The sequence below is a fragment of the Motacilla alba genome, chromosome 4 (genome assembly GCF_015832195.1).
Source record: "Motacilla alba alba isolate MOTALB_02 chromosome 4, Motacilla_alba_V1.0_pri, whole genome shotgun sequence".
NCBI classification, from domain to species: Eukaryota; Metazoa; Chordata; class Aves; order Passeriformes; family Motacillidae; genus Motacilla; species Motacilla alba.
Genome location: NC_052019.1, coordinates 18,559,811 through 18,574,028, shown reverse-complemented (window position 1 = coordinate 18,574,028; position 14,218 = coordinate 18,559,811). Strand labels below are relative to the sequence as shown.

The window sequence follows — 14,218 nt, the reverse complement described above, 5'->3', positions numbered from 1 at the left end:
CAAACTAAGTAAGAAAAATCAAAACAAAAAAAGTCATTGTAATTTTGCTAACTTCTGGCAGGAAAGAAATGTCAGTGTTAGGAGACTGCAAACCAATACAAATCAAGAGCAGAAACACAGTTCAATAATATCAATTTTAAAAGTCAATGCCAGCAAAAATTTTCCTAGTCCTCAAACTAAAAACACCAAATTAGTTACACCTCCCAAAACCTAACCACCTAAATTATGATGTAGCTTACTGCAACATTATGACATTCTCCTTTAAGTACTCTACCCTTATTCTTTCTACTTTAGCAATCACTTTAAACATTTGCACAAAAAGAAAAATGAAATGCTAATGGAAATGGCAACGATACTGTCAAATTGTTTTGTCTCAAACAACACAATCATACTGTAGTTTCACAGAAGATTAACAAAAGCATATAAAATAGCCACCCTTACTCCAAGGTGTCCACCCAACTCAATCTTGCCAAGGACTATCTAGCAGCAAATGGTGCAGTACAGAGGGTGATAGCAACAACAATTTTTCCCTGAAACAGCACACTTTTCTTTTACAAAACAGTCCACTGTAATGAGAGTTCTAGCTCAACTGTACCTGTTCATGCAGACATGTTCTCCCACTTCACCCTGGAAACTGGGAAGCAGGGCAGAGATATATCTGTTTTCAAACATGCTGCTGATTTTACAATTAATGCCTCCAGATCTCACAGCACGAAAATAAGTACCAGTTTTCTTATAGTTGCCTGCTTTATAGTGCTCATTATTTCAAAAAAAGGCCTACCACACCCTTGCTACCTCCCTCCTAAGACTCAAAACCCATTTGGCCATCACAGCGCTTTTCCATCCCTCCCTCCACCTTCTTGGTCTTCCTTGCTTCCAGCCTGGTGTTCATTCAACCTTTGCTTAGCTAATTGCAGTATATTATTCCAGCAAAAAATGAACCCAACAATTAAACTGCTCAGCATGAGGAAGAAGACATGCTGAAGGCCTAAATTACAGGTGCCTTTAGCTTCTGAAGAACTACAGCCACAGGGCAGGTCTTTTAACACCAAGGAGTCCTACTAGCTTATCTGAAACAAAAATATGTACATAAAAGCACTGGCAAGCTTGATTCAAGTATCTTAGCTCAGTTGGTTACAGCATGGCTCTAATAATACCAAGGTTGTGGGTTCAGTCACAGTATTAGGGGCAGGACCTGATGATCCCTCAAGATCCCTTCTAACTCAGAATATTCTGTGTGTTTCTGTACATTTTCTAGTTTTACATATCCTTTCAAGAGACAATGATTAGTATTCTGTTTCTCTGTATTCATAATTCTTAGTATTTCTTCCTGACCAACACCCAGGCTTTTTCCAAAGAACAATCCACAATTACTCCCAAAAATCTCAAGTATAACAGCTAATCAGAGACCCATTTAATCAGTTAAATCAACTCTAAGAACAGACTTAATGGTACGAAAGCACTCATTAAAGTAAGCTCCTTCCTCTTTTCTCTCCCTGCACCCCTCTTTTGCATGCCAACACTACCATCTCATCACTCCCTCACACAGCGTCATGAAATACTTTCAGAGACCTGTGCAAGCAACAGCAGCTTAGATTGAGTCCCAGTTCATCACCCCACTACACACCTAACTTCCTGTAATTTCTGATGCTCCATTTGTAACCATCTAGTACTGTGAAGCTGCATCCTTTTTCTTTCCAGTAAGACAACACGGTACCTGTGATTGTTCACCACCGTTTTGTAAGAAAACAGTGATTTCTGCAAACCTGACCACAGAGCAGGCTGCACACAGAGCTTCCACTCTGTTGGAACAAGGAAGTCCTACCACTCGTCAACATCAAGAGAAATCAGAGCTTTGACTACTGTTCATGGGATACTATAAACAGACATGAGGCAACATAAAACAAGCTTCCCAGTGCATTGGAGACAAAAGAATAACACATCACAGATACATAGTTTCTTAGGATGTTTACTTAATAAACAAAACAAACTAGTTTTACTTGGATTCTTTTATACAAGTGTTTAAAGTAGTCAATTGGATGCATTTAGAGTTCAGATAGGTGGGGTTTTTTTAGCTTTCAAACATCTACAGCCAAATCAGAAAGGGACATGTTCTCATTATCCTGTATTAATAAAATCACATTTCATCAGTCTCACTTAATAGAAGTAAGTATTTGTGCCTGGCAAGCAATTTTAATTTTGAGATATAAACTCTCTTACAATAAATCAATAACCAAAAAACAAATTAACTCCCAAAACAGAAGTTTCATTCCAAACCATCCATTTTTCTGCAAGCAAAATTACTATCACCTACAATAACTAAGCTCTTTCAGAAGCCCTACTAAAATCATGGCTCTACTGCTAATCTAAAAGCCACCCCTAGTGTTACGGATAGCCAAAGTACTTCCTTCTCAATTTTGAATGTCATTTTTCAGATTCACAGTTGGTGGTAACTGGGTAAAACATTTCTTTTTGTAAGCTAAGTCTCCCTTACCCACCTTTCTCAATTGCTATTTACTTGGCATGTGTAAAATGTAAAATGGTAAATAATAATTTCCCCCAACACTTTCATCTCCTCACAAGATACTGTTGTGCAGCTGTGCAGTGAACTGAAGCCAAGACTTGATCCTGATGAAAAAAACCCCAGCTTGCAGTTCAATCAATTCCCCCAAGCAGACCACCTCCAGACACAATGAGTGAGCAGTCAGAACACACCACATAGGCAGGGAGGGAGAGAAAGCAACAAGCACAAAGGAGGAGCAGCCCTTTCTGCAGAAACAGTCCATTTCAAGGTCCAGTTAAAGCAGTCACAAGGCTGACATCCTCTAAAGCTGCAGAGCTCCAGGTCCCCAGCCCCTGCCTGCAACACTGGCACTGTAAAACCAGTTATCAGCAGTGGAGCTTCACAAGAGCAAAACCAAAACATTACTTTAAATGCAGTCTTGGAATGAAATCCCAGTGAATACAGACTCATAAACTGAAGTCAATGGAATCCTTGTCAGTGGCTCTTGTCTGTATTTTAGACTGACATATTAGTGTGCTGCTTCCAAGGTAACTAGAATACCTTCTACAGCACAGTTTCAGTAAATATATTCAGGGTACATGAATCAGGTATGAACACGAGACTGAGGTAGCTAGGTTCCATAAAAATACTGGCAAATTTAAGTTTTTCAAATAAAAATCACAAATATACTCTGGGAAAGACAGAACTGTCTCTATACATTTCATTTGCAACTAAAATCCACCTGTAGAAAAGGATATAAATATATTTTTCCTTCCTGACACTTAACAATATAAATTTTGGAACTATATGACATTATATAATCTAAATTTCATATTTAGCAAAACAGTAAGAAGTACGTGGCACTAAAAAAAGCAATTTCATTTTCACTTCAAAACAATTTTTAATACTTCAAGCAATGAAAACAACTGAAGCCAGCAGTATTTTCATAGACATACAATGTTACAGCAAGAAGTTACCTCACAACCCTCTATATATAGCAATCTAGAATTGAAACTATGGTAGAAGGGAGACTTTCATATTTGATTTGGTTCATATTTACCTTTCATATTTGTTTAAAAATCATCACAGAACATCTGATTTGCACATGCTTTTTATTTGTTAACAGTATAGTATTTCTTGTTTGCTGTTCTTCAAATGAAAATACTGTGTAACACTTCAAAATGAGGAAAAACTAATCAAGCTTGTAATTTCCAGACTATTAGAGAGAAACAACATTCTTTCTATATGCTTTAGATGTAGGCATAAAAACAGAAGACCCACCTACTTAATGCATCCAGTGAGGGCAGGAGGGAGGAATGCATTTCAAGTAAAGTCTATGGCTGGGACAAAAAAAAATTCAGACTGACAAAAGTTATGAGACAAAGCTTATCATTCCCCACCAAAGCTCACTGAACATAATTCTGTATGAAAACTGAGTATATCTTAAAAATAATCACTTATTGAGCCACTCACTCATTTGTCAAAGGCTACATATATTAAAAACAAACAAACAAAACAAAACAAAAATATATATAAAAAAACAACCACCCTTCAGGAGATATTCTTGGCAAATATCCAGGGGAGCCACAAGGAGTTATTTACTATTAAAAATAATTTTTAAAAAATTGTGAGAAAATTTTTTTTCTAGATAACACGTTTAAATTGCAGGAAAGTGAATTTAAGTAATTCAGTTCACAGTGCCACTAGATGGAACTGAGAATAACTGTTCATTTATCTCTGTAACACTTGTTTCATAATTGCACACAATTAACCCCTTCCTTTATTCTAAACTACAAAGTGAGAAGGAACATTCAGACCACACTTTCACAAAGTTTCCCCTTTTAAGGAGAAAGTACACAGAGCCTAGAAAACCAAAACACCTTAAGCAAATTTTTATTCAAGAAAACCTTGCTTAAATTAATACTCTATCACAAGGTTTGTTAGCTTTCAAACACAGCTTTAAATAGGCTAACGTAAACTACTGTTTTTAATAAACTATTCATCTCAGTTCTAGAAGCTGAGCATATGACAATTTCTTACAAATGAACATTAACTACAGAAACACAGTACACACAAAAAAAAAAAAAAAAAATCAGGTATTAAAATTTTAGCTGGAGACAGTACCAGAGGGCTGGGCTGCTGACAGTTTTTATATGAGTCATGATGCATAAGAAAAGGTAGAACAGAAACTGTTGCCTAGAGAAAAAAGGATCAAAGCTATCTTTACATTCCTATAAATTCTGAGCTACTGCAGAAGTTAAGCTTAACACAATCCAAGTAGCCTCAACAACAATTCCAATTTACACAAGCTTCTGTGGTGCTGCTTGTAGTTTGCAATACAAGCTGCAGCAACTCAATGATGGGTTCCCTTCCCATCTCAACATCCAGGAATCACTGAACAAAAATTCACCTGCAGTAGCATAACACTGCCTGCATAGAGAGAAAATCTCCTAATATACTTAAAAATCTTGGCTATACACCACAGGAATGAGATCAAAAAGGTCGGTGGCTCTTACCTCTTATTTTGAATTCTGTTGAAACAAATGAGTCAACAGTTCTGAGTGCTGTGAGCTCTTAATTCTTAATTGTACTGACAAGCACATTATCTTCGATTCCGAGATGAATTTTAGTTAAAATTCTACATCTCGTTACACAGATTTAAAGATGCCCACCTCTACCAGGTCTTTGAAAAATGCCACGGATTTTTAGGATTTGAAGGAAAATGAGCAAGATCCAGAAGAAAGGGGCAAGGGGAGTAAAGGTATAAATAAACTCTCTTCAGTTAAGTTTGAATTGCTCAGAGAACTCAAGTGAGCATGGGCAAATTTTCTGACAATCATCACATTCTGTCTGTGCTGATCCTAAATTTTAACAACACATTATAATTTTATTCACCCCTCCTCTTTCAGATATGCAGTTTCCATAGTAACTGGCAATACTTAGTAGTAACCAAAGGCAGAATAACACTAACTTATGTAATAACTTGAAACTCACCTTGGTTTCTAAAAATGTGTGTATGTTTATTTTAGGACAACAAACATTGTGGTTATTTATTTTTTACACATTCCCCATGTGGTCAAGATAAACATCTCAAGTTTCTGTATTTTAAGAAGCCAGTTTCACAGACAGAATGTAACAGACTAATCCAAATGAAGTCTTCTCATACATCAGGATTTCTGCAGTAAATTAGTCAACACGTATGTAAAATAATAAACTTTGGTCTTTTGAAGAGTCTTTGACCATACACTATTTTTTTTAATAAAAAAGAACACTAGTAATTGTCTTAGCTTTCTCACATCACAGCTCTTTGCTATGCGTGCCTCTTCCTAAATATTGACTGAGAATGAACACTAAACACAAAAAAGATGTGAAGATGTACAAGTTAGAGAACACAACCTAAAAATCAATTACAAGGCTATCAAACTGCTTACTTTGTACAAATGCTAAAAAATGTCAGCATTTTTAGGTGATTTTCATAGCAGCAGTATCATCATAGGAAATTTTATCAAGATCAACGGCTCCTGTCCCTGGGCACAATCCTCTTTTGACAAATATATGGCAGCCCAACCCAGTTACGACAGATCAGCATCCCTGGAGTTTGGTAGAAGAAAATGAGTCATGCCCAAGTTGCGTGGGCTCAGCTTTGCAGAATCGGGTAGGAGGCCCTCAGAAAAGCAGAGCTGTCTTCAGAAAGCTTATAGCTGAAAGGGCAACACAAAAACCTGCTGATGGAGAGAGACGAGAGAGCTCCAACATTTCAGGGAGCAACACTGGGGGTATTAAGAAAGGATCTGCAACATACTACTACTCTAACACAAGAAAAAAGTACCAGCTAAATAACCAGTCTAAATCAAAACACTGAGACTGAATCTTCAGAAGAGGTGAAGGAAAAACCTCACAGGACACCAAAAGGTGCAGAACACACTGGCAGAAGCACTAAAGAGTTACAATCAAAACACTGGAAGGCTGCAAGGCAAAAAAACTCAGCTAAGAGCAAAGGAAGTTACAAGTGCTTGCTGTCTTATCTCTGAGTGGGAGTACAATGCCACTAAGCTACATAAGGGCCAGAATTTTCCCTGGTTAATTGTTTTTTAATATTTGTTTCAAAACTGTCTACAAATCCAGCCACTCACAGCTTTTTTAACTGCATCTCATAGTTATGACAATGCAACTGCTGACTGAGCTATCAGAACACAGATCTCTCCTGAATTTCTTCTATTCTTCATCACTAAAAATAAAAAAATGCTAAGAAATTAGAAACTTAATTTAACTGAGAAACTCATTCTCTTTCAAAGACAGATGACTGCATTGAGATGCTATCAAAAAGTAAATGATAGCTTGAAGTCAACACCCTTTAGAGGAGACAGGACTTGAAATTTTTGTCCTCCCACCAGAAATAGTAAAACCAGATTACAAGGAGCTTTTCTAGAGACACACAGAATAAACGGAATTGCAAAAAAAACAAAAAACCCACAAACCTGTAATGCTGAGTCTCCATCACTAGAGAAATCTACTAGCAGTTTACTAAGAAAGCAATGGAAATCTCATAGCTCACAAACTTTTAAGACAAGTGCATGCCAAACTAGTCATGCAAAAGCATTTCGCTATGTGCCGAAATTCATCATCCTCTTTGTATTAGCTCACCATACAATGAAGTCTCACATACAACCACCAAATTCCAAATGCATTATTCAAGCCCTCAAAAGGTCACTGATGTAGTTTCACAGTCACCTTAGTGATAAAATTCTATGAACAGCTCTGTTCAGACTATCACTAGGTGCCATCACAGGAAGCAGACCATCCTTGTTCCCCTCTCCTGACACCGCAGTTGGTCCTCCCTCTTCTTTGCACTGGTGCTAGGCTTAAAGTAAGTCAGGGAAGATTTCTGATAAGAAATTTATAGTTTTACCTGTTGCCTTTTGTTCTTGTCACATTCCTGCAAGCCAAAGCAACAGAGAGTGCTCATCACAACAGTAGGGCAAGTCAGGCAGTACAGAGCAGAAAGGGATAAAGCTCCTTCTTCCCTGGTGGGTTTCCAGTAGTGGGATGAGCAAGCATGCCTACTCCTTCTAGCTCTCTTCTGGGAACTATTGCAGCATGACCAGCTGGGTCGATCCAGAGAAAAAAGCCCCACTTAAACAGCCACCCACATTAGAACAGCTTAAGCCACCTGTAGAGTTGCACCTAAAAACACATTTTCCAGAAACTTTCACTTCTCAAATGCCAAAGTCTGATTAATTTGAAGAGCTCAGAGTGTTAATATGATGGCTAAGTTCCAGAATAGAAATGTAATTAAAAGAAAAATCTTTGAATTACTAAAAAAAAAGTTACATTATGTTGGCTATTGTTTCTTCAATGCGGTGCTGTAGTTAAAACTGGTCTCAAATATTGTAAGATATAATTAGAAATGTATTAATTTATTACAAGTGCAGGATCTCTGTTGCACACAAAGGTAGCCAAGCTAATCAATGATCATGGATTAAATTTAAACATTAAAAGAATCCAGAATTACAAAGCAACTTAAAATTGGGTGAATATGAAAATGTGAAAACCCAGTGCTTCAAGCTTAGAACAGAAGGTTCCTTAAAACCTTCTACCAAATTAAGTAGTGAACAAGCAGAGCTGGAGTGAATAGCAAGCAGCCTCATGGTGTTCCTTTCAAGGGAGACACAGTTCTGTTGGTCCAATTTTCATAATCATGACTAAATACCTTCAAGCACAGTGTCACATTACATATTCAGCTGTCATTTAAAAATATTGTTAAAAAGGCACATACACACAGGAGAGACAACAGTAATGATAATCTATATACTCAATTAAGTAAATACCTGAATATCTGATAAAATATGGCAAAAACAGAATCATAGGCTCTCCCCTAGTCCTGAAACTCATCACACATCCCTTTTCTGTCAAACATCTAGATTATCTTTGCCAGCTTTTTCTCTAAGCCATAAAAACCTTGGATATTAGGAACCTGTTTAACAATCTATGCAATTTGACTGTTATAGGTGAAAACTTTCCAGCCTATATTTAATCTCAATCACACCCACTAAAATTTTCTTCTTTTTAACCTACATCTCAACCACAGGAAAAAAAAAAAAAAACCCAGAGGAAAAAAGCTTTAAAAAACTGCCAGTGCTTCCATGAACCATTTCTCACATACCCATCCCACAGCCTTTTCCACCACATCAAAATAATCCAATACTTTAATAAAATAAAAAAATTAATTCGTAGGTTCTAAACCTGTCAAGCCACACAATTTAACACTCAAAACTAGGCACAAAAGTGTAATCAAAATGAAAAAAAAAAAAAAAAGCCTTCTGTACTTTTAACTCAATCAACATATCCAAGGATGGTATCTACATGTCTACATGTTGCTCATTCAGACAAAGCTGTGACTAGAAGTCTGAATTATTTCCTACAGCTCTGTTTCCCAAACATCTCTATCTAAGCATTCCATAGCCTCTTCCTAGTGCAGCATTTTGTATTTAGCAGCTTTTTATCTTCTGGATTGTACTTCTCAAGCCAGTCAAAATTACTGAACTAAGAGTTTATTCTGTTGTTCTCCAGACGAGTGTTGGTATTCTCTCCTAAATCACGCAGCACATTTGCAACTTTCACCTTTTAGGAAAATTATAGATAATATTACTAAAATCACCCCCTGGAAAAGTCATCTCTTTTTTTCCAAACATTCAAGAGTTCTTCCAGCTTTGCAAAAAGTAACTTAAAGCTATTTAGGAGTTAGTTAGATAGGCAAACAACCTCCATGACAAACATGGAACATGTATTTATTGAAACATGTATTTATTAAGTGGATGAACACAGAACTATGCTGAAACCTCCTAAAATTTAAAACTGTTTGTAAGATGGCTTTTAAGTATATGTATTTTCCAGACCATATGACATTCCATGTCACGTAACACAATAAATCCACTTAGAGGATGTTAGATTTCTCAAATAATTGTATTTCTTCTTCACCAGAGTCACTACTAGAGTGGGAGAAAACACAGCTGATAGGCATCTAAGTATCTTTACAGCCCATAAAACATTAAAAAAATTGGTTTTTTCCATACAGACTGACACATCAAAATTGAACAAGCACAAAATGTAGACAGCATCAGCAGTATTCATAGTAAGAGCAGCTTAACACCAGCTACAACCAGATCAAATCACTCACAATCAAAAAACAAAAAGACAGAGAGCTGTTCTGCTCTTCCAGCACTTCCACAACACCCTTGGGAGGTACAACTGCAGCTCCACAGACTGCGGATGTTCCAACTTCCTTAGTTCATACAGCAAGCCAACAGACTGGACAATTCACATTGCAGAAATGTTGCGTCCCCTAAACAGGACCGCTAGATCACATAGCCTTGCATCTCTGCCTTAGAGTTATTTCATGACAACTGCTGAAGTTTCATTAATTCTAATTAAAATTAATGTCTTTAAGGTGTTGGGCTGAGAAGAAACCCAGGCATGTGTCATCAGCTGAAGTTCAACACTTTCAGCTCAAGATGTCAATACTACTCCAAACAACATCAGAAGTTTTTCTCTGAGAAACACACACTACTTTGATTCTGAAGGGATATGGGTTTTTCTTGTTTCGTCCACCTTCCATATTCTTGCTTTCAATTACGGAGCTTTTTGAAAAGCACATTATGAGACAGGACAAACTTCTAAATGCTTCTGACAATTTCCTAACACACAAATCCCATTTTCTTAAGTGAACTGTCTAACGGCAGTAAAGCTTCCTCCTGTTCATTGCAAGACAGATTCAGAACGCCTATAAGCAATTCAGAGCCATCAAAGCCTGCTGAAATTAGATTATTTTAAATGTTTCAGTAGAACCGCTGGTTCTAATTGCAGGCATTCCCAACAGCCCCAAGTACGGTAATGAGACTTTTCTTTAAAGAATTAAGTGAAGGCTAGAATGCCTTCCCCCTTCCCGGAGAAGTAAACCCCCCTGGGGGCAGGGACGGACACCTCTGCCTTCGCAGGAGCAGTGCAGCGATGGAGCGGGACTCGCGAGTTGCCGGTGCCGGGTTCCTCGCCGTGCCCGCCGCGCGGGTGCGGCGCCGGGGCGGGCGCGCTCGGCCGCTCTCGGCCGCGGCTGGCGGCGCCCCGGACACCCGCACGGGCGGCACCGCGGGAGCCGACGCGGAAGCGGAGGCTCCGGATCTCAACAATATCGCTATTCAACAGGATCCTGCACACATCCTGCGGCGGGCTCCTTCCCGGGAAGGGCCGCGCCGGGCAGTACCGCAGTGCCGCCGCCGCAGCCGGACCCCCTGCAGACCGGCCCGGCGCCCTCTGCAGAGCCGCATCGCGCCCGGCCCCGCGGCGGCGGGAGGCGGCTCGGAGGCGCCCGGGAGAGCAGCGTCCCACCCCTCCACCGACCGCCCGAAGCCGGCGGGACGCGCGGGGGCCGTTACCTGTCACCGGCTCCGCCGCAGAGCCGGCCGCGCCTCCCCGTCCTCCCCTCCGGCCGCCGCCGCCGCCGCCGCCGTCCGCAGCCTCCAGCTCGCACCCCGCGGCGGCGGCGGGCAGGAGCAGCCCCAGCAGCAGCAGGCAGGTCGGCATCGGCCGCACGCCGGGCGCTCGGAGCCCGCTCATCGGTACCGCCGCTGCCGCGGAGCGAAGGCAGGAACACACGGACGGAAGGAAGGAACGCAGGGCTGGAGCTCCGCGCTGCGCCGCTGCCGCTCCCGCGGCACCAACCCGCTCCGCGCCGGCCCCGCGCCGCCTCCCGCCGCTTCCGGCGGCCCCCGCGCCGCCGGGCGACACGTCACCGCGCGGTGACGTCACCGGGGAGGGGGCGGTAGCGGCGCGCGGCCCTGGTCCCGCTCCCCGGACGGCGCGGCCTGGCCGGGACGGGACCGGACCGCACCGGACCGGACCGGACTGGACTGGACTGGGCAGGACCGGACAGGACCGGACCGGACTGGACCGGACTGGACTGGACCGGATTGGGCAGGACCGGACAGGACCGGACCTGAACGGAACGAACTGAGCAGGACGGGACTGGGCAAGACAGGACCGGACCGCACCGACCAGGACAGGGCTGGGCAGGACCGGACCGCACCGGCGGCAGCCGCAGGTGCCGGTACCGTGCCCGGGCCGCCTGCATCGCCGGGGGCCGGGGCACTTGTGTCGGGGTGCGGGGAGCAGCCGTCCCGCGGCGGCCCTGAGGGCTCGCTCCGCTCCCTGGCAGCCCGTGCCGGGACCCGCGGAGCGCCGGCTCCCCCGGGCCGCCAGGCGTGTCCCGGAACCCCTCAGGAGCAGCCCGGCTGGGCCGCATCCAGGAAAGGCACAACGTGAAAATAAGATGTTTTAGCTACAGGGCAAAACCTTGGACTTAAAACTTGCCCCTATCGCTCCGCCAGTGCGTGCACCTGAGGAGAGCTTTGTGAAGTTTACGTTCACTGTGTACTACAGCACTCTCAAAACATCAACCAAACGAGAAAAGGAGGAGTTTCAAATCTGGTCTCACACAGCTGGAACCAGGAAAACTAAGTCTTCACTAAGATTAAACCGTGATTTCAATATGTTTAAAATCTTGACCAAAAAAAGAACCACTTTTTCATACGATGTTTCCATCAAGCCACTGAATGCCAGTAAACTCTGTGCTTTGTCCTGTCCAAACCTGTGGTACTTTATAGCATTCCATTTAGAGCCATTTAACGAGAATAACACAGCCTTTAAAGACCAAACTCAATCTAGTATCTTAGATACACAGTACGTGAGAAAATAATGCAACACAGATGCTAAAAGCTATATAAACATTACATTTTCTATTAGCTATTGCAATTACCTAAGAAATAATAAAAAAAAAAAGAGGGATTGAAAGAGCCTTGAGAAAAGACTTTGCCTGCTTTGTAGACCCTGCAGGAGACAGGAGCACAAAATGGACTTGTACAAGCTGCTTCTGTGGGTCAGCAAAATCTGGAAAACTAACTGGAATCATTACAGTACTATTAAATGCAGCAGGAAACAATTTCTCTACTAATATAGTTGGCATGCAAACTCCATCCCAGTTGAAACATATTTTTATGGGTAAAAAATACCAAAACTTTAAAGTAATCATATAGCATATAAAGATTTGGAAAATGTATCTAAACCTAATGAACTCTAATTGAATTTTGAAGTCTGTGCATAGCTGCTGGTGAATACAACAGCTCTTAAAGACCAACAGTATCTGACCAGATCTTGTGTGAAGAGAACAATGAAAAGCTTGTACCTTAAGAAAGCCTGTTCAGTGTTGTTTAACTTCAGGGAGGGGAGCTGGAACAGAGTAAATTTCCCAGATGGAAACAAAGAAACTGGCTGTTAATTCAATTAATTAGTTAAGGTTATATTACAAAGAGAGAGGAGTGCATAAAGGGCACATGAAAGAAGCCAGTTTCCTGGACAAGTGTGAACTGTTTTAACTGAGAGTGAAGTCAAAAGATCTAGACTGCACAAGTACTGTAAAGAAAAGCCTGTTCTGCATCAGAATAGCTGTGAGATGGAGACACTCCCAGAAAATGCTGTGGGCCTGTACTAACGAATGATCCTTACTAGAAGTCCTCTTCAGTATCGGTTCATTCTCACCTCCTGCTTCTGACTACAAGTCCCCAGATCATTAAGCGTGGAATGGATTGTTTTCAAGCAGTATCTGTGTTCTGGAGTTGGGGGGATGTCACTGCTGGTCAGGACACCATAGCAGATCTCGCAGTGAGAAGCTTCTTAGCTGGAAATGCCCTATGAGAAAAATGTATGACCTCTAGAGTTCCTCTAGTCTAACTCCCTTACTCAGCCCTGAGGAACATCACTCATAACCAGATGCCAGTTTCATTTCAGACTGGTCACCACTACTTTTTATGTAGAGTGGTTCAGACTGCCATCCCCCTCATCTACTTACTAAGTCCCTACTGGACTACAAAGCTGCGGATGTCACATCAGAAGACCCTTGCTAAAATCAGTATGTGCTGCTCTTATCACTTCAGTCATAGAGCCAACTCTCTCTTGACCGAAGGCAATTGTGTTGGTGGAACTGTGCTGGTTTTCTGAATTGACTCATCCTTTGTCACCCCAGAAATGCCTTCCAGAAACATTTCCTTCATTATCTCTTCTGAGATACTTGGTAAGGATGACTGCTCTGCAGTTTCCTGCACCTTGCTTTGGTGATGGATATGCATTTGCTTTTTTCCACTAACTGGAAATCCCATCTAATTGCCTCAGTCTTTAGATGGTGATAGGAAGCAGCACAATGAATTTAATCACCCTCCTCAGCACCTTTACGAACAGTTCCTGTTCACCTCTAAGGACATGCAAACATGTAATTTGCTAAATTTGCTGAAGTCTCCTTCTCCAAACCTTGCCAAATTAGGCATAGTACTCTGTGAACCCTAAGGGCTGCCTTTGCTAGTAAAGAACTAGAGAAAGAGGGCTTTGAGCATCTCAGGCTTTTCACAGTTCACCATCCCTAGTGACCCGCCCCATTCATCAGCAGAGCGGTGTCATTTTGGGTATGCTTGCTATTTCGAATGTTTCCTCTACCTCTGGATGTAGAGGGTTACCAAGGGGACCAAAATACTGCCACAACACGGCTTCCTCCACAGCTTTTTCCTTGGAACCAGCCTTAGCCCAAGGCTGCTTTTACTACCTGGGTTTAGGGTTAGGCTTACACCTCGGATTAGGGTTCCAAAACAACAAACCCAGAGCTCCAGGCATACTGCA

At 41.7% G+C, this 14,218-nt stretch overlaps 1 protein-coding gene across 2 annotated transcripts in view; it reads right to left on the bottom strand.

Moving 5' to 3' along the window:
* Window positions 1-11,319, bottom strand: part of STIM2 (stromal interaction molecule 2) — a 70,595-nt gene extending 59,276 nt beyond the window's left edge. The window contains exon 1 of one of the 2 annotated variants that reach the window (XM_038134623.1): window positions 10,933-11,319. In XM_038134623.1, the coding sequence (XP_037990551.1) occupies window positions 10,933-11,113 (181 nt within the window). In that variant the 5' untranslated portion in view covers window positions 11,114-11,319. The remainder of the gene's footprint in view (window positions 1-10,932) is intronic. The other variant, XM_038134621.1, reaches the window with a different exon arrangement.
* Between the last annotated feature and the right edge of the window lie 2,899 nt (window positions 11,320-14,218).